This window comes from Leguminivora glycinivorella, chromosome 24, assembly GCF_023078275.1.
Source record: "Leguminivora glycinivorella isolate SPB_JAAS2020 chromosome 24, LegGlyc_1.1, whole genome shotgun sequence".
In the NCBI taxonomy this organism is placed as follows: Eukaryota; Metazoa; Arthropoda; class Insecta; order Lepidoptera; family Tortricidae; genus Leguminivora; species Leguminivora glycinivorella.
In genome coordinates this window covers 12,040,428-12,067,099 of record NC_062994.1, presented here as the reverse complement: position 1 = coordinate 12,067,099, position 26,672 = coordinate 12,040,428, and the positions used below count along the sequence as shown (strand labels likewise).

The following is a 26,672-nucleotide window of genomic DNA, read 5'->3' as shown; positions in this document are numbered from 1 at the left end:
TTTTTGTGACTCAGAATCACGAGCTCTTACAATCGTTACATTTTTTTTCATACGTTTTGTATGGCGGTGACGGAAGGCTTGAAAAATGTATGGAAATCTTGAGACTTTTTTTCTTCTATCAGGATCGAAAGACCTCGCGATTTTGAGTATGAATCGCGCAAAAATACCCATGTTACAAAAAAAGTGGGGTGGACAACTTTGAAAAAAAAAATGAAATGAAAACGCTCTAAAGTTGGAAGGTATTTAAATAAAAGCGCCAATATAGTGATAATGATTATAATTGCTCGTCAGCATGTTTCTTTATCGCGCCGCAGTCTCTGTTGGTGACGGCCGCCAGCCGCGACCTCGCGGCCGCCCGCGCCACGCAGCGCGGAGACACCGCTGTGCCCGACGCCCAACTAGAAATGTAAAATATAAGCATTATAATACATACATACATACATACATACTATCATGCCTGTTTCCCAGAGGGGTAGGCGGAGATCACGGATTTCCATATACTACGATCCTGACAAACCACTATCGCTTCACACACTTTCGTAACGTTTCTCATACACGCTCGTCGGTTTCGAGTTATATACAAGTGCGGGAAAGAGGAAGTTTCATATTGATTGATATAAAATAAATAAATATTGGGCTAAGCAAAACTTGTATTATGTATGTATTCTTTAATTGCTTTTTATGTACTATGGGTGCTAAGCGACGATATACATACTTAAATAGATAAATACATACTTATATACATAGAAAACATCCATGACTCAGGAACAAAATATCTGTGCTCATCACACAAATGAATGCTCTTACCGGGATTCGAACCCGGGACCGCGGCTTAGCAGGTAGGACCACTACGCGCTAGGCCAGACCGATCGTCAATAAATTAAAACACCATAAATTAGAACACCATCGTAGAATGTTGGCACGAGTTGCGAATTACTTATTCGCACATGTATCGTACAGTTAGGCTCAAAAATATTTTCCCATAGCATCTTAGTCCGGTCACAGATTATTAATAAGTTACTAACGGAACAGATCCTTCACTTGCCCGCAAAACGACAAATACCTAAGGAACCATTCACACACAGGCGACGCATGTCCTGAGACGCGGAATCAGCACCACGTCGCCTGGATGTAATTTAACCCATTCATGGCCAAGGACGTCTCCTCAGTACATTTTGTATAGGAAGGACGCGCAAGGAACGCGTCGCCTGGGGGCGCGTCTTACGGCCTTGCGTGAAACAGCAATGCGTATGTCCCAGATTTGTAAGAACCTCTTTTTAACACATGACAGCGTCCACAAAACGTAAACTCGCGCAACCTAATGAAATTTTAAACAAAATCCTGTAATAATATTTAAAAAAAACCAAGTGCTTAAAAACAATATTTCGCTTAGGTACTTTAAACATAATCTAACACATGTTACATTTTTGCGGATCTTCGTTAGTGAGTATTTTACGATATTATTTTATCACGAAGGATTTACTTATTGTATCATTTATTATTCATTTTTTATTTTTAAACTAGTGCTGTGGCAGAGTCTGGCATTTCGATTCAAATGACATTTCAGTAAGTTGATAGAAATCGTATATTTGTTTAAGCGCCTCCTTGAACATAGGGCCTAATCGATTCAACCAATTCGAACTTAATCGTTAGATTTGGCAAACGCTACGTCTTAGCCACATCGCAACATACTTCAAAACAAATGTGTCAAAAATGTGAACTTACAGATCCGGGACATTAAATCGTCTGCAATAGGCTACTTGACCCTTTTTCAAAGTATGTCTTATATTATTAATTACTGTCTAATTAAACGAAAAAAAAATAGTACCATATTTTATTACGACTTAAAAACCCGCTAAAAAATTATTTAAAGTTTACTTTTACGTGATCAGGCAAAAACAACATCAGCCATATTAGTCTATAGAAATCTATGACATGACGTCAGTATATTTAGAAAAAATATTTCACATTGTCACACCCGTCAATGACTATGAATTTTAATACAATAGAGGTTGCTTCTATGGAGATCAGATTACTACCTCTAATTTCCATAGTTGATCTGAATTATGTGACGCCACTCCATTGGCCAACACCGTTTTCGGAGTCCATAATTTAAAAAAAACATACACACATCTTTAATTAAAAATAAGCAGTCATCACGCACTTTTAATGCCCGCAAGCTATAAATATTGATTTCTTAAGTCAAATACTACAGAAAACAATAACTTGATGTGCTAAATTCGATACGAGTCTAGTAGCCTATAGACGCAATGGCCTGTGATAGCCTGTGTGTGTGTCTGTGTGTGTGTGTGTGTGTGTGTGTGTGTGTGTGTGTGTGTGTGTGTGTGTGTGTACATACCCGGTCCACACTTGCGGGCCTCGGTCGGGCGGCGGCGCGCTGTGCTCGAGGAGCGTGGCGGCGTGCGAGCCGCGCACCAACTCCTCCAGGAAGTTACCCAGCGCTGACAGCAGCACTGCGTGCACCGCGCTGGGAACCAAAACGTCACTTTACTACAGATTGACCAAACCATACCATAGATCAATGACTTATAGGCAACTGAGCATTTCTTTTTTTTTGCCATTTTTTTTTTAGGAAATTTTAGGTCAATTGTACCTACTCAGAATCACGACTTTCAATCTCACTGGGAGACAAAAAGTGTCCCAGAATTTCCATACATTTTTGTTACATTCCTCTTTTGTTACTCCATACAACATGTACGGAAAATGGTAACAAAATAAGAAAAAATCGTATGGGACGATTTTTTTAACTACTACGATTGAAAAGGCTAGTAATTCTGAGTAGAAATAGCATTTTTTTTTTTCAAAAATATCACACTTCATAAAAGTCACAAAAAAAAAGAAATGCTCAACTAGCGACCCGCCCCGGCTTCGCACGGGTACTATACCTACATGTAAACCTTTCTCTAGAATCAATATCTATTTTAAAAAAACCGCATCAAAATCCGTTGCGTAGTTTTAAAGATTTAAGCATACCAAAGAGGATCGAGTATTATAGAGAATTACTGTCAAAGTAAAACGTGTAATCACAGTGCATAGACTGCCATCTCTCGACACAGGCTTAAAACTTTTGAACCTCCGTTTTGACAATTTGGCCCATATTGTTAGCTTGATATGTGTTAAAATGTCAAATATTTATATTAGCGCCATCTAGCCGAGCGTTCCCCAAAGGTGTATCGCCAATCGCCATCTAGCTCACCGTACCTTTTTCTGTATGGTTTTGAGGTACGTTTTTTTCTTAGACTTTATCGGTCTATACGGAGTTCGTATCGTCTATACTATGTAGTGATTATTATACAGATCGTAAAAATTGTTCAACCGCACGTGCCAATATTGCTCCCCGAGCAAGCGAAATATTCCAATATTGAACCAACAGCCTTGCGAGTGGTTCAGAATGCGGAATTTTGAGCGTTGCGAGGGTTTCAAGGCACGAAGGTTAAACAAATTATGCCACCGAGTGAAACACAAAGCTTCTCACCACACCAACACAAAGAAAATATTAAATGTAAAACAACTAATTGAAATTCATCAATTTCTTGAAATTAATTTCCTCAATATAATTCATTGAAATTAATTTCCATAGAGTACCTACCCAGTCTGTTAATATTTTTTGATGAATACTTTTTGCATGTTAAATTGTATCTTGTTATTTAATGCATGTTAATTATAAGATGTAATGTTTTGAAAAGAAGTGGCCCACCGAGTTTCTTGCCGGTCCCATAGTGGATACCCCCCTCCAACTGAGGGGGGACTGAAATCTTCTCGAGGCTGAGGCGTAGGGTTAGAGCCGGCGTAGCTTTAATTGACGTTCATATGCGCATTGTAATATGCCTACTTGGAAAATAAATGTCATTTTCTTTTTTCTATAACATCTATGATTCAAAATCATCATTTAAAAGTGTAGCTTTGGGTGTCAAATTTAAATTTGTTTGAAATTACTTTGCACTCTTACTAATTAAAACCGTCTTCTTCAAAAGCGATGGTGGTAATAAGGTGGTTATAAATTAAATTATTGGTTTTGTGAGTATCTGATATGACAGGACATCGTCTATTTTGGACTGATTTCTATATTGACTTGCATGGGATCATAACATAATATAACAGTCATTGTGTTCGATCGCTTCACGATTTTTAAGTATGTAATAGAGTGATCGTTAATAACTGGTTAAAAGTAATTTGATTTTCTCTCGGCCCTTACTTTGAGAACCCCTGACTTGAGCTGCACGTGTTACTTTGACAGTGACAGCAGTTTGTTTACGTTTATTCCGTTCAATTCGTAATGGGACTATAGTTGGTATGAAAAGTAACTTACCTATAAGAGTACCCATTCCCGACATCTTCATTCCTCAACTCGATGCCAATGTCGGCACACGTGCGCTCTAGGAAAAGGTACCGCAGTCTGTCCTCTTCCCTTTCCACCGGCAGCACAACCAGCCCGGACGGTTCCTCTTTCTTGACGTCCACACGAGATGGCACTTCGTCTACAACCTAGAAACCAGAAACATACTGTCAAATTTTTGAAAAAACTTATTGGTACGAACCGGGGTTCGAACCCGTGACTTCCAGATTGAAGTCGCACGCTTCTACCAGCCTTAACGCTAGGCTACCACTCTTTTTTGTCTGTCCCGAATGTATAGTGAGAATTTAAAAACGGACTTTGAATAGGGATGACGACTACATAAAAAAATGGCATTCTGTTTAGTCCGTCAGTTAGATCGTCAAAAAATACTGAACACATATTTTACGCTTTTTCTAATTAATTAAAAAAAATACAAAGATATAGAGCATCAAAGTTCCGGAGTGGGGGCTTGTGACGTCACTTCTAAGTAAAAATTGTACCTAGGCGTGACGTCACGTGAAACTTCAACGCACTGTACCGTCGTCATTTTTCGTTTACGAGAAAAAATAAATAGTTATTTGTTATACAAGGGGGCAAAGTTGTATTTTAACGCCGAGTGTGGAATTGAAAAACGAACAAGTGAAAGGATTCTATAGTTGAACCACGAGCAAAGCGAGTAGTTCGAGAATAGAATCCTGAACTTGCGAGTTTTTTAACACACGAGAAGTAAAATACATTTGCACCCGAGTGTAACACAACACTTTTCCCATCACTATAGCGAGGAAACTACAACGCAAAAATGCGTTTATCACTGCTTCCAGTAGTTCCACAGGTGGTAAATCATCTTTATTACTAGATTCAACTACTTTTGTCAATTTTAAAGCAGTTAATTTGACTCTATTCAAGGTCAAATTACTTTACTCACTAGTGGATAAAATGCGTTTTTACCCGCTGGTATTAAAGGACAAAACACGTGTTTCCGAGCTAGTGAGGGGAAAAAATACTTGTTTAAAATTTTTTGATAATCTAACTGACGGACTAATTAGTTTTTTTTAGTCGTCTCGCCTATTACTTTGTTGCTTTTGGCGTCGAGACCCTCGGTCCGTGGGCGCCGAGATTTTATACAAGGACTTGGCGAAGCGGCTGACTGATACTACGGGGGACAAAAGCTGGCAGCTTCCTTGCTCAACGTATAAGCATTGCAATTCATCTATGGGCAGGGGCACCTCAGTACCAGCTTCTCCCTCTGGACCGCATCCAACGACGAGCGACTCGAATTGTCAACTGCCAGCATATCTCCGATCGGCTTGACCCCTTGGCGCTGCGTAGAGATGTGGCCTCGCTCTGCATTTTCTATCGCATGTATAACGGGGAGTGCTCCGAGGAATTGTTCTGATTAATCCCTACCGCTTCTTTCCGCCATCGCCCTACGCGACAACATTTCCATCGCCATCATTTAGATGGCTGGCAGTCCTCAACTGTGCGTTTCTCCAGAAACTTCCTGCCCCGCACAGCTAAACTGTGGAATGAATTGTCGCCTGCGGTATTTCCGGACCGATACGACCTTCAAATCTTCAAGAAAAGAGCGTACACCCATCTTAAAGGCCGGCAACGCACCTCCAACACCTCTGGTGTTTCGGGTGTCCATGGGCGGCTGTGATCGCTTACCATCAGGCGACCTGTCTGCTCGTTTGCCTCCTATCCCATAAAAATCTCAGGAGCCATCTTCAGATTTAGATTTTTACTAAATATCCCGAGAACTACTAATTAATGCTATCAACTTGAAATTTGGAATAGTTGTGAAAATTGTTGACATATTTCTACCGTTTGTTATTATTTCCTTTTTTTTTCCAATTGTATATTGTGTATTTGCATGAATTAATCATAATTAATAATGTAATTTTTGTCACTAAGCATGTTTAAATTTGCCAGCGCTTTGGTGCAAATTGCAAACTGTAATGCTGTGTAAATTGTATGTTATATTAATAAATAAATAAATTGTGAACCCGTACAAATAGAAAGTATATATTTATTTAATTTATTAATTTTAATTGTAGAAAATGGCCAAAATTAAAGTTAAGAATATGGCTCACCTCAACATCTTCATCATCGGACACATCCACAGTATCCGTCAAACTCTTATTGAAATCATCCGGATTAAACAGACTTTTAGTTGTCGGATCGCTACTAATCTCCGTACTGTCCCAGTAGTCTGTAGTGAAGTTGTCTTTCCGGACAGGCTGGTAACCATGGAGACGGGAGAAGATGAGGATCTGTTTGGTGCGCCAGACCGGTTCGGGTGTCCGGAGGTGTTCGGTCAGGATTGTGTTGATTAGCTTTGCTCGGGACCACTGGGAAAATATTATTATTTTAATCACTTATTACTTGACAATGACATGAATTGAAATGAAATAATTAATAAATAAATATTATAGGACATTCTTACACAGATTGACTGAGTCCCACGGTAAGCTCAAGAAGGTTTGTGTTGTGGGTACTCAGACAACGATATATATAATATATAAATACTTATATACGTAGAAAACGTCCATGACTCAGGAACAAATATCTGTGCTCATCACACAAATAAATGCCCTTACCGGGATTCGAAGCCAGGACCGCGGCTCAGCAGGCAGGGTCACTACCGACTGAGCCAGACCGGTCGTCATATGATTAGAATTATTTTGTGCTTATTTTAATTACAATGTGTTGATTTAAAACTTCTTTATAATAGTTTGTTCTGTTAGTTTTTTCTTTATTTGGGTTGAATTTTTATTAGTTTATTTATTATAATTTTACTAGTTTTCAAAGTGCAAAATACAAAATGTACTGAGGAGACGTTTTTAGGGTTCCGTAGTCGACTAGGAACCCTTATAGTTTCGCCATGTCTGTCTGTCTGTCCGTCCGTCCGTCCGTCCGTCCGCGGATAATATCAGTAACCGTTAGCACTAGAAAGCTGAAATTTTGTATCAATATGTATATCAATCACGCCAACAAAGTGCAAAAATTAAAAATGGAAAAAAATGTTTTATTATGGTACCCCCCCTACATGTAAAGTGGGGGCTGATATTTTTTTTCATTCCAACCCCAACGTGTGATATATTGTTGGATAGGTATTTAAAAAAGAATAAGGGTTTGCTAAGATCGTTTTTTGAAAATACAATACAATACAATACAATACAAATCCACTTTATTGCACAACCTCAGAAATGTACATAGGAACACACACATTACAATAAATTTTATTACAGAGGTAAACAACAGGCAAATATTAATATTTTCGGAAAAAATCGCTCCTAAAGGAAAAAAAAGTGCGTCCCTCCCCTCTAACTTTTGAACCATGTGTTTAAAAAATATGAAAAAAATCACAAAAGTAGAACTTTATAAAGACTTTCTAGGAAAATTGTTTTGAACTTGATAGGTTCAGTAGTTTTTGAGAAAAATACGGAAAACTACGGAACCCTACACTGAGCGTGGCCCGACACGCTCTTGGCCGGTTTTTTCAATTACATTCAGGCGGCGTGGCGCTGACGTCCGTTTCGCGTCGGCGGACATGCGTCTCTTGAGTGTGGACGGTCCCTTATTCATAAACGCTCACAAAAGTTATTAAGCCGATAAAGTTCGTTTGTCCCTTTCTATCACACTGATACGTCAGAAAGAGAAACGAACTTTATCGGCTTGATAACTTTATTAAACGTTTACGAATAAGGAGGTATGTCTATATTCTAAAAAGAACTTACCTCTTTATTTCTCCGCTTAGCAAAATCCATCTTCCAAAACCTCTCGTCGCTGTCCACAGCAAAAGGAAAACTCTTCTTAAAGTCCGGATCACAAGCCAACTCTGTCACTATGGGCACTTTCCTCAACAAATAGTTTACAGCTACACGCACACATGTAAACCTACTCACACACGCACATAAACTGTCGTATAGATTACTTTCTTTTTTCACTAACAGTTCTTTCTCCGGAGCACTGAATGTTACACTCTTCGCCCAAGTCGCACCTAAGTAACAATGGTCGTTCTGTATATGTGTAAAATTCTTCTTTAACTTCTCTTTATTATTGATCAAGTTTTTAACTTCAGGTTTGAGTAGAGAAACACCTTTTTTAACCTTTTTCACTCCGTTCTGTTTAACGGGACTTAGCTTCGCTGTCTTCATATTACCTTTCGAGTTGATGACAATTTCTTGCACTTTGCTGAGATCTAGGTTCCTGTCCATTTCTAGATAGTATATTTTCCCTGTTTTTGGGTCTAGATATTTCATGATTCTCTTCTTAGGTGACGGTTGGTTCAGTATTTCGTTGGGTATGGTTTCTGAAGGGTTCTCTATGATTTTGTCGGTGGCCCAGTCAAGTTTTTCTTCCATTTTGATGGTCTTTTCTAGCTCGAAAATGTCGGGTTTTATATCTGGTTCGAGGTCCATGTGTTCTTCTATGTGGTTGTCCAAGTCTAGGTGGGTTTCTGAAATTGAATGACAATTTTAAAGAAGTTACAAAATTGTTTGAAACAAATTAAGTGACATTTATGGCAGAAATATGAACAGATTTTTATATTTCAGCATATTCAGCAGCGTGCTTTATTTCTTAACCCCCAGAGTTACAAGTTTGACGTGTCTGTCTGTCTGTGGCATCGTAGCTCCCGAATGGATGAACCGATTTAAATTTAGTTTTTTTTGTTTGAAAGCTGTCGATGTTTAATGTAATGTCGGAATTATTTCAAAATTTAAATTTGTGGTTAAGTTATTTATTTTTTGCAATGCAATAGAACTAACAGAAGTGCTGCCAGAGGTGTGAAATAGTCCATTTTCCCTTAAATTTAAAAATATTTTTTTCAAATTGTGACATAAATACTACTGTATTGCAACAGTATACAGGGTGTCCCAAGACTATGGGACATGAAGGGAAAGTACCTTAAATATCGTAGCTAGGATGTTTTGCTGAAAGAAGACTTTATAATATTTTGAAAAATAAGTAATTCTGCATTCAAAGATTTCCCAAAAAAAAATATCGCATTTTCTAGGAATTACTTATTAAATACGAAAAAAAATCGTATTTTTTATGATGCCAATCGAAAGAATAGACAAAAAATAGTAATTCTTCTTGAGTAACATAGTATCTTAACACTTTCGAAACCGGGCTCTACGCGGCGCTACGACATTTTCGCTACATACGGGTTTCCCCATGTAATCGGCTACGCTTCTACGAGCGGTGTGCCCGACAGTCGGGTTCTTGGTAGCGAAAGTGTTAAGCGCCAGGAATAGCGAAATATGTTGGTTCATATCTCGAGAAATATATTGAAGTCTGTTTGATTGTCGGGCGGAGCAAGCATATTTTTTAAATCCTTGAATGCTGAATTACTTAAAATAACATAAAGTCTTCTTTCACCAAAACATCCTATGTTCAAAATTCTACCTATAATTCTACCTACCTAACCATATATATTTAAAAGATATGTTTCTCCTCCCCTCGCGCCTCGCCCCGCCCGCGCGGCCCTCTAATTAGTTGTTGACACCAGACAGACTGTTATAAGACATGTGCGAAAACGGTTGTGCTTCCGTGATGAATTGTGGACCCCAGCCAATCCTGCCTGCAGTTCCTGACTCCCGGAGAGAAGGTTAGTGCATGTCTTTGACCACCTTGACAGATTTTTGTATTTCTATTTTGCCCCCTCTTGTCCGTTCATAAACATCCTATCTACTATATTTCAGGTACTTTCCCTTCATGTCCCATAACCGTGGGACACCTGTATAATAAAGAGTACTATAGTACAGTATGGCCACTCCCACTCCCCGCTGAAAGTGCCGCCCACCCCCTCTCGGCTACCTTACAGTTACCGCCTGTCAAAAACGCGAACAGTCGACCTGTCATACTTCACTCATACAAGCATAGTACGCGTTCAGCTACAAGAGCTTAGACTGTGTGCTAGGAACGCGCCTCTTTCATATATTTGATCGCCAGTGTCCGAGGTGTGGTACTGCTCTTACCTATATGGTGGTCCTGTTTCTTCTCGGGCTTGATGATCATCTCATCGACATCTAACTTGGTGTTCTCCGTGAAGAAGTCTAGCCAACTGTCCGGGGCGGGAGGCTGTAGATAAACAAACAAGTTTTTAGTAAATACAACAAACCATACAGGGTGTATTTTGATAGCGGGTCAATGAGGGCAGCTGGGCCATTTTTTCAAAGTTGTCCACCACACTTTTTTTGTAACATGAGTATTTTTTACGCGTTTATACTCAGAATCGAGAGCTCTTTCGATCCCGATAGGAAAAAAAATGTCCCAAGATTTCCATACATTTTTTCGAGCATTTTCATACATTTTGTACGGCGGTAACGGAATGGATTCCGTTACCGCCGTACAAAATGTATGAAAATATGGTAACGGAATGGAAAAACCCTTGGGATACTTTTTTTCTCCTGATAGAATTGAAAGAGCTCGCGATTCTGAGTGGAAAACACATAAAAATTTCCAAATACAAAAAAAAGTGCGGTGGACAACTTTGAAAAAAATAGCCCAGCTACCAGATCCCGTGCTGCTACGCGAAAACGGTCTTAGGAGACCTTCCTTCCATTATTAATATATGAAAATTGGCGTTTACAGATTTTGGAAAAAAATACAGGGTGCGAGATAAAGGTAATTTTTTACAAACTTTTTTTAGACCATTCGATCCTATTCCTATCAAGGATGAAAGGCTTGTATGAGACCAAAAATTCCTGCTAGATACAGTTGCTTTTTAAACTAACTTGTTGTCTTAGCACGCGCCTAATCAGAAGCTCCCGCTCAACAAAAAAGGAACAATACCTTTGTTTAGAACGTCCGTTTCAAAAAAATCATAATAAACTTTAAATTAAACTGTCTTAAAGGACCTCTGCGCTGTTGGCTTTGGCCCCAACGACTCAATTGTGTGTTTTTTACCATCCCATACTTTAACCAACGTTTTCTCAATTAGAGTTTTGAATGATTCACGGTTATTTTCATTAGACTTATATTGACCGGGATATAGACCGTGATTACCTTTTTGATTTTTGTCAATTATCGGTTTTTCGCTTGAAGTGGATACTTAAGTGGAAACTTGATGAATTTAAAAAAAATAACTGTAGCACCTAGAGACATGATTTTTTCACCAAAAGATAGCTTATCTTCCGTAGTATTAGGAACTAGTCGTAATTGCATATCGACACGAGACACGATATATACCTATGTCTTAGTTATATGAAAGAGGATCGAGTATTATAGAGAGTTACTGTCAAAGTAAAATGTGTAATCACAGTGCATAGACTGCCATCTCTCGACACAGGCTTAAAACTTTTGAACCTCAGTTTTGACAATTTGGCCCATATTCTTAGATTGATATGTGTTAAAATGTCAAATATTAATATTAGCGCCATCTAGCTCATCGTACCTTTTGCTGTATGGTTCTGAGGTACGTTTTTTTAGACTTTTCTGTTTCTTGACTCTTACTCTGTCTAGACGGAGTTACATATGTTTTTGGTTATTACGGCTGTTGTTATCCTGAATACCAATAATCCCGGTAAGGGCATTTATTTGTGTGATGAGCACAGATATTTGTTCCTGAGTCATGGATGTTTTCTATGTATATAAGTATTTATATATTATATATATCGTTGCCCGAGTACCCACAACACAAGCCTTCTTGAGCTTACCGTGGACCTCAGTCAATCTGTGTAAGAATGTCCTATAATATTTATGTATTTATTATTATTTTATTAATTATAAAAAAAACAATAATAATGAAGGGACGAGTAGTAAATACCTCCGGCTCGGGTTCCGCGGGTTCCTGCTTGGGCTCGGGCGCGGGTTCCGGCAGGATCTCGTGCTGCTCCTTGTACTCACACTCCAGCATGTCCGGAGTACTGTAGAGCCACACGTCTACCAGCGTTTACTATACTAATAATGAAGGGACCAGTAGTAAATACCTCCGGCTCGGGTTCCGCGGGTTCCTGCTTGGGCTCGGGCGCGGGTTCCGGCAGGATCTCGCCAGGAGTTGTAATAATTTCGATAGTTAAAAGTAAAAAAAAAAAAAAAAGGGTTTAAATTAGTATTAAGTTACAAACGTTAAATATTAATCTTAGAGTATTAAGTTACGTTTCTGTTTTATATCAAAACTGTACTTAAGTAACTAATGTCTAAAACAATGAGCGCCTCTCGCCATCAAACGTTACAGTTTGGCGAGGATTCCTGTAAACTGTTAATTATAAGTTTATTTTTTGTGAATAATAAAAAAAAAAAAAAAAAAAGTACCTCCGGCTCGGGTTCCGCGGGTTCCTGCTTGGGCTCGGGCGCGGGTTCCGGCAGGATCTCGTGCTGCTTGTACTCACACTCCAGCATGTCCGGAGTACAGTAGAGCCACACGTCTACCAGCGTTTACTATACTAATAATGAAGGGATAGTAGTAAGTACCTCCGGCTCGGGTTCCGCGGGTTCCTGCTTGGGCTCGGGCGCGGGTTCCGGCAGGATCTCGTGCTGCTCCTTGTACTCACACTCCAGCATGTCCGGAGTGCTGTAGAGCCACACGTCTACCAGCGTTTCTGCACCTGAAAATCAATAAATATAACCACAAAATTAAAATTTTGAAAAACCCCCGACCGTGACCTAGTGGACCGATTTTCATGAAACATGGCTAAGAACACTCCCGACTAACTCGGCTTTCAGACAGAAAAAACTAAATCTAAATCAGTTCACCCGTTCGGGAGCTACGATGTCACAGACTGACACACACACAGACAGACAGACAGACACGTCAAACTTATAACACCCCGTCGTTTTTGCGTTGGAAGTTAAAAAAAAAACAGTGCGTGGAGTTCCTCCGCTGGGAACAAGTGAAACTTCCTAAAATAACCTCAAAAACATTTTGTCAAGTGACCATCACGTTTTTGACCATCACGATAAAATCTTAAGAAAAGGACGTACCTCAAAGCCATATAGAAAAAATGTACGGTGGCCTAGATGGCGTTACACCTTTGGGGGACGCTCGGCTAGATGGCGCTAATATTAATATTTGACATTTTAACACATATCAAGCTAAGAATATGGGCCAAATTGTCAAATCTGACGTTAAAAAGTTTTAAGCCTGTGTCGAGAGATGGCAGTCTATGCACTGTCACAGTATAATAAACAGTACTATCATACAGTATGGCCACTCCCGCTCCCTGCTGAAAGTGACGCCCACCCCCTCTCAGTTACCGCCTGTCAAAAACGCGAACAGATGACCTGTCATATCTCACTCATACAAGCATGGTACGCGTTCACCTACACGAGCTTAAACTGTGTGCTAGGAACGCTCTTTCATATAATTGATCGCCAGTGTCCGAGGTGTGGCACTGTGATTACACATTTTACTTTGACAGTAACTCTCTATAACACTCAATCCTCTTTGTTCTTACCTAGTGTCTGTAGTCCAGTATAATGTCTGTCCAGTTTGATAGTATGTTCGACGGTGGCCGGTCTGTTCCGTTCCGGCAGTTTGAAGTGTAGCTCAACTCTGGCCGGGAACTCGCCCCAGCCTCGCCGAGATATGTGGTACGGCGGTTTACTGTAAATAATAATAACCACGTGTTGCTAGAAAATACATTAAAAAAAATATTGGGGACATCTTACACAGATCAACTTAGCCCCAAACTAAGCATAGATAAATATTGGGTTGGTAAGAAAGTAATGAGCGATCGATTGAATTCCACATAAAATTTTTGAGAGAGTTCTAGAATCTTCTATGGTCGAAAGTATATAAAGGGCGAGTCGCACAGTTTCTCGTCAGTCATTCACTAGCTGTCGCCGAGCTAATATAAGGAAGAAAATGGACGAATTAAAAGTGCATGTAAGGCATTGCTTACTATATGAATTTCAGTCTGGCCATTCAGCCGCCGAAGCAGTGCGTAATATATGTCAGCGTGTTGCTCCTGAAGTTGTGTCTGAGGCCACGGCGAAACGATGGTTCCAGCGGTTTCGTAGTGGCGACTTTTCATTATCAGATCAACCTAAGTCTGGTCGACCGGTGAAAATTGATGTAGCCAAATTATAAACCTTAATTGAAGGAGATCCGAGGCTAACGAGTCGTACTCTTGCTACCGAGTTAGGCTGCTCTCATGTCACCATAGAAACACATTTACACGAGTTGGGAAAAAACTACAAATACAGTGTTTGGATACCGCACGAACTTGATAGAGATCAACTAAACCGCCGTGCCGATATCTGCATACAACTTCTGTCTTTTCGCCGCACATTCAACTGGTTGGACCATCTTATCACTGGAGATGAAAAATGGGTCTTATATATAAATCACACACGCAAACGTCAGTGGCTAGCTCCAAACGAAAAAGGAATAGAGGCACCAAAAACAGAGCCTCACCCGAAAAAAGTTATGCTGTCCGTTTGGTGGGATATTCATGGTATTATTCACTGGGAACTCCTACCAAGTGGAATGACTGTTACCGCATCAGTATACTGTAATCAGCTTGAAAATTTAAACCAAAAAATCTGTCAGAATCGTCCACAGCATGCTAAAGTTTTTTTCTTACACGACAATGCTCGCCCACACATTGCAAAAGTGACTCGGCTAAAGCTATTGGAGCTAAGTTGGAAAGTCATACCTCATCCACCGTACTCTCCAGACTTGGCACCTACGGATTACGCATTGTTCAGATCGCTAAGCAATGCCTTGAATGAAAAAAAGTTCGATGATCAAGCCCATCTACGACAGTACATAGCTGAGTTTTTTGAATCTAAACCTAAGAACTTCTTCGCCGATGCTATTCATTCTTTACCAGAACGATGGAGACAAGTAGTAGATAACGAAGGCCGTTATATTTTTGATAAATGATTAAAATAATAAATTAAATAAAAATTACAATATTGGTTATGATTCGCTCATTACTTTCTTACCAACCCAATACATACTTATATACATAGAAAACATCCATGACTCAGGAACAAATATCTGTGCTCATCACACAAATAAATACATGCTACAAAATAAATAAGACAGCAACAATAACACGTTTATTTAAGTTTAGATACATTTAGGTTTGCTTATTTAGTTTTTTTTTAATTAGTTTAATTAGTTAGTTTATTTTAAGATAGTTCATAATAATCAATGTATTTTTTCCTGTGGTAATAAATTTTGTGCTTTGATAATAACCACAAAATTAAACATTTTGAAAAAAAAAAACCCCCGACATATACTCTGTCAAACAAGTTTGTCAGTAAATAAGAACAAAGAAAACTATAGGTATCCTTTTCTCTAGCACCCTAAAGAAAAGGATGCATATAGTTTTCTTTGTTCTTATTTACTGACAGACTTGTTTGACAGAGATTAGTAGACCGATTTTCATAAAACATTGCTAGAAACACTTTCGACTAACTCGGCTTTCAAAAAAAAAAAAAAACTAAATCTAAATCGGTTCATCCGTTCGGGAGCTACGATGCCACAGGCACTTTTTTTTCTCCTATTAGGATAGAGAGCTCGCGAAAAGTCGGGGGGGGGGGGGGGGGGGGGGGGGGGGGGGGCAACTTTGAAAACATTTGATAATATTGCAGGCTGTATAAGTGGTCCAACAGACAACTTTAAAAACTGGTAAATGTATGACACTTGGACCAGTGCGAAGCGTAAGAGTGATCCACTGTTGACACTATTGATCCACTGTGGACACTCACTCTATATGCATTATATGGTGCGGCGCGTACGAATGGTGAAGCGTCGCCACGACGGCCCGCAGCAGTGATCCACTGTTGACACTATTGATCCACTGTGGACACTCACTCTATATGCACTATATGGTGCGGCGCGTACGAATGGTGAAGCGTCACCACGACGGCCCGCAGCAGTGATCCACTGTTGACACTATTGATCCACTGTGGACACTCACTCTATATGGTGCGGCGCATACGAATGGTGTAGCGTCACCACGATGGCTAGCAGCAGTGATCCACTGTTGACACTATTGATCCACTGTGGACACTCACTCTATATGCACTATATGGTGCGGCGCGTACGAGTGGTGAAGCGTCACCACGACCGCCCGCAGCAGTTTGGACGCGTCGTGGCCGGTCGGGCCGCGTACGTAGAGCAGCCACTTGTGCGTGGAGCGGTCCATTGATGACGCTGCCGGGGCGTATTTTGATGTGTTGCCTGAAAAAAAAAATTCGATGAAATAAGTAGTTGTACCATAAATTAAATATAACAAGACCATACCATCCCATACATTAAAATGCGACCGCCTACGAACGCGCTTACACTCCACCACACATAGATGGCGCCCCAAAAAATGCCTTGTTGCCACCGATTATTTGTAGATTGGCATTAAGTGTCAATTCCGAGCCGTAAATCTATGTCAAAAGTGACACTTAAAACCATCTACAAGTATAATCGAAAGCTACGCTACAAGACATTTTTTTTGTGGCGCCATCTATGTGTGGTGTAGTGTAAGCGCGGTCTTAGGCGGTCACATTTTAATGTATGGGATGGTATGAACTTGTTATATTTAATCTATGGTTGTACCAAATTAAGTTGGCAAAAATTTTGACAGTATCGCCGGTACAATAGTTATTTGTTTTACGAGGGGGCAAAGTTGTTGTTTAACCGCACGTGCCAATATTGATACCCGAACAAGCGAAGAATAAAGGTTTATTAGCTATAATTATTTTTGTGCTTTACCCAAATAATTTTAGACATTTTTAACCCCCGACAAAAACAACGGGGTGTTATAAGTTTGACGTGTCTGTCTGTGTGTGTGTCTGCCTGTTTGTCTGTCTGTCTGTGTGTGTTGTCTGTCTGTGGCACCGTAGCTCCCGAACGGATGAACCGATTTCGATTTAGCTTTTTTTTGTTTAAAAGCTGAGTTAGTCGGGAGTGTTCTTAGCCATGTTTTATGAAAATCGGTCTACTATGTCGCGGTCGTGGGTCTTTTCAAAATTTTAATTTTGTGGTTAGGTTAGATCATTTTATTTGTCTCCTCATCCAAAGTCAGTACGTTCTCGGGTTTAGGTTTGATATGTCTCGACATCTTGGCCAGTTTTTATTGTAAGAAATGACAAAAATAAGTGTGAAACTCACCAATAATGATCCTATATTTGTGTTTCATCTTATTTCTAGTAACTTCGTCCAAAGTCAGTACATTCTCGGGTATCGCTTCAATATGTCGAGGACTCGAGGCATATTAATGGGTTATTCGAGCATAATCTCTAAATGATTGTAATAAATCTCCACAAATAAGTAAGAAACTTACCAATAATGATCATATAGCTGTGTTTTTCATTTTATTTCTCGTTCAAAGTCAGTACGTTCTCGGGTTCAGGTTTGACATGTCTCGGCATCTTGGCCTTTATTGTAAGAAATGACAAAAATAAGTGTGAAACTCACCAATAATGATCCTATATCTGTGTTTCATCTTATTTCTAGTAACTTCGCCCAAAGTCAGTACGTTCTCGGGTTCAGGTTTGACATGTCTCGACATCTTGGCCAGTTTTTAATGTAAGAAATTACAAAAATAAGTAATAAACTCACCTATAATGATCCTATATCTGTGTTTCATCTTATTTCTAGTAACTTCGTCCAAAGTCAGTACGTTCTCGGGTATCGGTTCAATGTGTCTCGGCATCTTTGTTGGCTTGTCACTGGGTTTCTCGGGTGGGGGCTCTGGAGAAGGCTCCTCATCTCTCGCCTATACTAGTCTTATATTTACAGAAATAAGTGTGAAACTCACCAATAATGATCCTATATCTGTGTTTCATCTTATTTCTAGTAACTTCGTCCAAAGTCAGTACGTTCTCGGGTATCGGTTCAATGTGTCTCGGCATCTTAGTTGGTTTGTCACTAGGCTTCTCGGGTGGGGGTTCTGGAGAAGGCTCCTCGGGCCGAAGGGAACGGGAACCGTCGGCGGGAATCGTGTAGTTTCGGGCTTGGACCATCGCCTGGGGAAATACGATTACATTTATTCTATTTGCCGTGTGGTGACGGGTTAAGAATTTCACCACCCCGTGGGTGTCGTAGAAGGCGACTGTGGGATATGGGTTAAATTGTGGCATAGGCGAGAGGCTGGCAACCTGTCACTGCAATGTCACAGTTTCGTTTTCTTTCAACCTTATTTGCCAAGAGTGGCACTTTAACTTTAGCAGTTTCATGTGCTCTGCCTACCCCTTTAGGGGAAACAGGCGTGATTGTATGTATGTATGCATTTTCTAAGACCGGTCTGGCCTAGCGTGTAGGGACATTTTCAATTAACTCACTGTCAGTTACCTCGGTTACCTCGACCTGTCATATTTCACTCATACAAGCATAGTACGCGTTCACCTACACGAGCTTAGACTGTGTGCTAGGAACGCGCCTCTTTCATATATTTGATCGCCAGTGTCCGAGGTGTGGTTGAGCATTTTTTTTGGCATTTTTTTATTTTGATATTTTTAGGGAATTTTAGGTCAATTGTACTCAGAATCACGAGTACTTTCAATCTCACTGGGAGACAAAAAGTGTCCCAGAATTTCCTTACATTTTGTTACTTTCCTCTTTTGTTACCCCATACAACATGTACAATTTTTTTAACTACTAGGATTGAAGAAGCTAGTGATTCTGAGTAGAAATACCATAATTTTTTTCAAAAATATCACATTTCATAAAAGCAGGTGAAAAAAAAAGAAATGCTAGATTAAGTTCAACTTCTCTAAGACCAAATTAAATTATTTCATAGGAAATATTTTAATTTGTGTTTTTTAGTAGACACACTACTATTATTTAACTATAAACTGAAATAAATGTCATTATACACACATATGTATAGCATCGGACACTTGGAGGCCTTGGTCATTTTTTCTTTCTATATGACATTTATTTCAGTTTTAAGTTCAACTTACAGAGTAGTCCCTCCTCTTGTTCCTCGTGGCCAGCGGTTTGAATATCTCCTCCAAGTCCGCGGTGGGCTTGCCGAGGAGCTTCCGCACTGAGGGGTGGAGACGCCGCTGCCCGCTGCGCAGCGATGATGATGATGACTGTAGTATAGATTAAATAATAAGATCATACCATCCCATTACCATACATTAAAATAACCTAACCTAACCACAAAATTAAAATTTTGAAAAAACCCCCGACCGCGCCATAGTAGACCGATTTTCATGAAACACGGCTAAAAACACTCTCGACTAACTCGGGGGGGGAGACATAGCTGTCCCACACTTTTGTATGAAAATAGGATCTTTATCCACGATGGGCAGATTAAAACTCACAAAAGTAGAACTAGTAGTAATAATAAACCAGGGGGGGGTCATGCCCATGCATGCCATGGTAAAAGTTCTACTTTTGTGATTTTTTTCATATTTTTTAAACATATGGTTCAAAAGTTAGAGGGGGGGGGACGGGGGGGACGCACTTTTTTTTCCTTCCGAAAATATTAATATTATCAAAAAACAATCTTAGCAAACCCTTATTCATTTTTTAATACCTATCCAACAATATATCACACGTTGGGGTTGGAATGAAAAAAAAAATCAGCCCCCACTTTACATGTAGGGGGTGTACCCTAATAAAACACTTTTTTCCACTTTTTATTGTTGCACTTTGTTGGCGTGATTGATATACACATTGGTACCAAATTTCAGCTTTCTAGTGCTAACGGTAAAGTAAGTAAGTAAGTAAGTTTATTTGCGAAGAATAAGTAGGTACATTAGTGTCTTAGTTGGTAGGTGACATTTGGTTGCTTATTCTGCTATTTGTACTATACAGGTTGTACTAGCATGCAAAAATCTTAAATTAACTACTATTCTATTTGTATATCTTCAAAGAGGAAATCTTTTACACTGTAATAGCTCTTTTCAGTCACTGAGTTTTTCGGTTACTGAGATTATCCGCGGACGGACGGACGGACGGACGGACAGACAGACAGACAAGGCGAAACTATAAGGGTTCCTAGTTGACTATGGAACCCTAAAAAACAAGAAAAAAATGATTCACCCAAAAAGAGTATAACATAACTCACAAAAGTACAATTTTACCTCAGGCTCCTCAGCCAGTTGCAGCTTCTTGTCCCGGTAGTACCGGGAGACAAGCACGCAGCGTAACCGGTGAAGCATCCGCCGTGCTGTGGCCATGCTGCAAAACATATGTTTTCGCTTAGTAGATGCATTGGATGAAAGGTCTGGCTCAGTCGGTAGTGACCCTGCCTGCTGAGCCGCGGTCCCAGGTTCGAATCCCGGTAAGGGCATTTATTTGTGTGATGAGCACAGATATTTGTTCCTGAGTCATGGATGTTTTCTATGTATATAAGTATGTATTTATCTATTTAAGTATGTATATCGTAAACTAGAACTTTCCTTTGCTAATCCGCGAATAGATAACGTGCAAGTCAATCAGTGCTAACCTGTTATAATTACTTGCGTATTTTTTACATGCAATTAATTTTCCCACCCTCCCACCGCAAAAATAAAAATAAATACGCAAATAAATATAACAACCCACCACCAAAAATACAAAACTCGACACGTGTTTCGCCTCTCTACGAGGCATCCTCAGGAGCTGATGTTGACGGTCCGAAGTCCCACAACTGACTGATCGTCCCCAGAATGGTCGGCCATATTTATACTTTGTCCACCCCCCCTACCAAGCAAGTTAGATGGAAAAATTCGTAATAACGGCGATGACGCAACATTCAACTGCTCATTAAGGATTAACCCCCTATTGTTGTACCTAATTATCTCCAACTGTTCTAGAACCCCCAAACGCAGCCCTTTCTCACATACATGTAAAACATCAAAAGAATGATTCTCTGATACAGTATGGTCACTCTCTATCAAATGCTTTGCAAAATTGGATCTCTCTGGATGGTTGTGCCTGTATGATGCCATATGCTCCTTATACCTAGTAGTGAAATTGCGGCCCGTTTGGCCCACGTACACTTTGTTACAAACATCACAGCTCAACTTATAAACCCCAGATTTTTTCCCTTTCTCGATCCTATCTTTGCCGTTACAAAGCTTGGAGTGCAAAGTGTTATTTGTCCTAAAGGCCACAGGAATGCCGTTTGACTTCAAAATCTTATAAATGTCCTCTGACACTTTGCCAACATAAGCAATGCTCGCTTGACACCTCTTAACCGGTTCAGAAGGACGTGCCGCATACAACATATTGTTAACCATAACCATTCGCTTCTTTCTGATGATGCCATCAACGATTGATTTATCATAACCATTCGAAACTGCCAAGTGGTAAATATTGTCCAATTCGGCTCGATAGTGTTCTTCAGAAAGAGGCACAGACAACATCCTATGCACATAACAGTGAAAAGCGGCCAACCTATGCTGCCAAGGGTGTGTAGAAGAAGCTGGTATAACTGTATCAGTATGTGTAGGCTTGCGGTAAATTTGAAATTGATGGCTATTATTAACTCTAGTAATGGTCAAATCTAGAAAATTCAATGACTTGTCTTGCTCTAGTTCCTTCTTAAACTTGATCTTTGGATGTTTACTATTAAGCCCAGTAACAAATTCATCCAGCAGGTCCATACTCCCCGTCCAACAAATAATCAAATCATCTACGTATCTGAAGTAATACAATATATTATCATTCCCTGCAATATGCTGGTTCTCAAAGTGGTCCATAAAGATATCCGCCATTAAAGGACTCAGTGGAGAACCCATGGCTAAACCATCACTTTGCAAATAATACTGTCCCCCAAATCTAAAATAATTATGTTTCATACATATAGCAGTTAGATCTATCAACTCATCTACCTCCCCTGGATGTAAACGTTGCTTTTCAAAAAGGTCCCTTAGAATATCCAAAGTCTCCCCATACGGCACATTCGTAAACAAACTATCTACATCCAACGAAAGCAAGACAGCATTATCTGGAATAATAATATCTTTGATCTTTTCTATTAACTGCAAACTATTCCTCAAACAAAACTTCGGCCGGAACTGAGACTTTTCTCTAATAATGTGATTCAACCTCTTAGCTAGATTATAAGTTGGTGCACCCAAATATGAGACCACTGGACGAACTGGAATGTTATCCTTATGAATCTTAGGTAGCCCATAAAGAATAGGAGCTCGTGGATTCATTGGCACAACCATGCTCTTCTGATGTTCAGTTTCAAAAACAAACATAGAGTTCTTAATTGCCTGTCTCAGATCTTTCTGGAATCCTGGAGTTGGGTCTCTCTGCAAACTCGAAAAGCCATCACCTTGAATCAGATCAAGAACTTTCTGATTATAACTTCCTTTCTCCATAATAACGATGCAATTTCCTTTGTCTGCTTTCGAAACTACCAAATCATTTTCTCGCACTTTCTGTTGAATAGTTCTCAGTGCCAAACCATCAGAACTAAATCCACCACCCTGTGCCGGAACAGTACTCTTAATAACATTGGCCACCATGGTCTTGGTATCTAAATCACCACGGCCCCGCACTATCGCTACCTCTGAATCCACAGCCAAATTCTCTAACGTCCCCTGAGTTATTTTTGGCTGGAAATTATATTTCAACCCTTTTCCTAAAAGCTCCACTTCATTCTCCGAAAACTCCACATCAGTTAAATTTTTCACACGAGGATGGAAGTCATGGTGAGGTGGTGGTTGTTGTGAATGTGCCGTATGGGGAGACTTTGGATATTCTAAGGGACCTTTTTGAAAAGCAACGTTTACATCCAGGGGAGGTAGATGAGTTGATAGATCTAACTGCTATATGTATGAAACATAATTATTTTAGATTTGGGGGACAGTATTATTTGCAAAGTGATGGTTTAGCCATGGGTTCTCCACTGAGTCCTTTAATGGCGGATATCTTTATGGACCACTTTGAGAACCAGCATATTGCAGGGAATGATAATATATTGTATTACTTCAGATACGTAGATGATTTGATTATTTGTTGGACGGGGAGTATGGACCTGCTGGATGAATTTGTTACTGGGCTTAATAGTAAACATCCAAAGATCAAGTTTAAGAAGGAACTAGAGCAAGACAAGTCATTGAATTTTCTAGATTTGACCATTACTAGAGTTAATAATAGCCATCAATTTCAAATTTACCGCAAGCCTACACATACTGATACAGTTATACCAGCTTCTTCTACACACCCTTGGCAGCATAGGTTGGCCGCTTTTCACTGTTATGTGCATAGGATGTTGTCTGTGCCTCTTTCTGAAGAACACTATCGAGCCGAATTGGACAATATTTACCACTTGGCATTTTCGAATGGTTATGATAAATCAATCGTTGATGGCATCATCAGAAAGAAGCGAATGGTTATGGTTAACAATATGTTGTATGCGGCACGTCCTTCTGAACCGGTTAAGAGGTGTCAAGCGAGCATTGCTTATGTTGGCAAAGTGTCAGAGGACATTTATAAGATTTTGAAGTCAAACGGCATTCCTGTGGCCTTTAGGACAAATAACACTTTGCACTCCAAGCTTTGTAACGGCAAAGATAGGATCGAGAAAGGGAAAAATCTGGGGTTTATAAGTTGAGCTGTGATGTTTGTAACAAAGTGTACGTGGGCCAAACGGGCCGCAATTTCACTACTAGGTATAAGGAGCATATGGCATCATACAGGCACAACCATCCAGAGAGATCCAATTTTGCAAAGCATTTGATAGAGAGTGACCATACTGTATCAGAGAATCATTCTTTTGATGTTTTACATGTATGTGAGAAAGGGCTGCGTTTGGGGGTTCTAGAACAGTTGGAGATAATTAGGTACAACAATAGGGGTTAATCCTTAATGAGCAGTTGAATGTTGCGTCATCGCCGTTATTACGAATTTTTCCATCTAACTTGCTTGGTAGGGGGGTGGACAAAGTATAAATATGGCCGACCATTCTGGGGACGATCAGTCAGTTGTGGGACTTCGGACCGTCAACATCAGCTCCTGAGGATGCCTCGTAGAGAGGCGAAACACGTGTCGAGTTTTGTATTTTTGGTGGTGGGTTGTTATATTTATTTGCGTATTTATTTTTATTTTTGCGGTGGGAGGGTGGGAAAATTAATTGCATGTAAAAAATACGCAAGTAATTATAACAGGTTAGCACTGATTGACTTGCACGTTATCTATTCGCGGATTAGCAAAGGAAAGTTCTAGTTTACGATTAACATGGATTTCCGCAAAGTAACGCCTGATTCCATCGAAGTATGTATATGCTTAGTTTGGGGTTAAGTTGATCTGTGTAAGGTGTCCCCAATATTTATTTTATTTATTTGGTTGACCTATGGTAAGGCTTACTCCTGGCCACAGACTAACAAAAGGCAAAGACGTGACTGTCGATGGAGTGAGCTCACCCAGAAGATGCCTGTTCACTCTTAATTTGAAGGTTGCTGGTTATATGAGCTCGAAAATATAGCCGCTGGCAAGGAATTCCACTCCTTGGCAGTGCATAAGAAAAGAAAGCGCTTCATGCAAATTTTTGACCATGTTTTAAACTACTAACTTGGTTGCCATATTTGTCCACCGAACATGCGTGCCATATGCCTATCGGCGAAGCATAGCGCTCTGACAGAATTTTGTACCAACATTGTTACCTATGTTTACAAACAAATAAATCGTTTTAAATCATATTGTCACGTAGCGACCAGCATACACTCTATTTAATACGTTGGAAATTAGGTTTGTGGGTTGCGATACTTGCAATAATGAATATAATTTAGAAATTAGTACAAAATGCTGAACATGACACAACTTTAATAACTTTTGTTCTTGATTTATTTTTTAAGTTATAGCTATTTTTGTATTTTTCCATAATCTCCATTCAAAGGCGCAGTATGGATTTATTTTAAAACAGTCCTATATTATTTACATATCAATATACAGTACATTTGGCCAAATGATTCATACTGCAAGATCTTATCATACCTATGCACTTATAGGTTGACATATAAACAAGTTCTATATTGAATGATGTTTGTTTGAACTGAACATATTTTAAACAATGTTTTCTTTATATAAAAACATTTGTGTTTCCTTTAACTTTATTCTACTTTACTACTAAATAAATAGTAGAACAAATGCTAAAACATAAATAATAACACAGGTGGCCCTAACCAAATGCAAATAACTTTTGCAACGTGTTATTTACGTAAATACAACTATAAACATTATGCGCGTCAAAACAAACATAAGTGTATCGAGTGCATGTCAAAAGTTATCAACAGATCTTACCGCTGATCCGCCAGCATTACTTCATTCTCTCGCACATCGATCTCGTTCTTAAACTCCTTCTGGATAACACTCCTTATCTTCTCAACTCTTTCTTCTTCTGTCAAGCTAGGAGCCTCCACCTTCACCCGCACAGACGCCTCCGGGTAATCAGGATCATGGTATTCCTCGTTCTTTTCCATTTTTAACTCGTAGAAAAATAACAAACGCCCAAACGGCTCTCTCACTAATAATTTAAACTCTATACATAACACTTTATTCGTATTACTTATATCACAGTTGTTCACAGCTACGGTGGTTTATTCACTTATTAATCTTAATATTAAGCATTTATGTAGAAAAATGTATTTACGGTGAAATTAACCAATTTCCGCATTTGACAGTTACGAAAGGTCAGCAGCCGATTCATTCAATCGTTTTTTTTTCACACACACAAACAGGCTATATGCCTACACGAGTACACGCTCATCGGCACGTGTTTTTAAAACGGTACTATTGACAGTATAATGGCGCTAGTGTGCTGCTAAACTATGCGAGAGTGAGAGAGATGACAGATAGTTTCCAATTAAATCCGCAGTGTTTTATAAATACGGCAGCGGTACTCGCGTAATCGGAAAATTGCCTTCCTTTATTGATTTTGATGATTCATTACTATAATATATTGTCTTTACAAACAAAAATGATTACATTTAATTACTAATATTCTTATATTTTCAACTTATAAGAATGATAAATCTTTGTAGGTTATTCGGAAGAACTGAAACTTATATCAATGGTAACCCTCATAATTTTTAGTCCTGGCTACAATTTTGCATATGTCAACTTTTTTGGCGCTACTCTTCAAATTGAAATTGGTTTTTGGAAATAGGGGAAACTAATTTTATTGAATTCAACAAAAGTATTTAAAAATAATACATCAACAATAGTACATTACATCAGAGGCCGGGAAAATGAGGATTTCCGGCCAAGTGGGTATATACGGCTGAGCGAGCGTGCGAGCGAGGCCGGATAGGGATACGAGGCCGGGAATCCGTTTTCACGCCGAGGCATGTATAGTGCTTTTCTCAAACATACAATGAAATAAAAAAGTGCTCTAAAGGACAATATTTTATAAAAAAAAGTTACTTTGCAGGCCTAGGCCTAAAAAATAATATGAAATCCCTTTAC

The 26,672-nt window shown here is 39.4% G+C and overlaps 1 protein-coding gene across 1 annotated transcript; it reads right to left on the bottom strand.

The window, feature by feature from the left end:
* Positions 1-266: 266 nt before the first annotated feature.
* On the bottom strand, positions 267-25,929 carry LOC125238658. Its single transcript, XM_048146050.1, has 13 exons — positions 25,509-25,929; positions 20,354-20,450; positions 19,220-19,354; positions 18,076-18,283; positions 16,337-16,502; positions 13,762-13,910; positions 12,779-12,912; positions 10,342-10,444; positions 8,098-8,819; positions 6,451-6,708; positions 4,331-4,506; positions 2,360-2,488; positions 267-398 (listed from the first exon to the last, which is right to left on the bottom strand). Exons 1-13 carry the CDS (start codon positions 25,685-25,687, stop codon positions 275-277), a joined length of 2,580 nt encoding a protein of 859 aa, XP_048002007.1. The 5' UTR covers positions 25,688-25,929; the 3' UTR covers positions 267-274.
* Between the last annotated feature and the right edge of the window lie 743 nt (positions 25,930-26,672).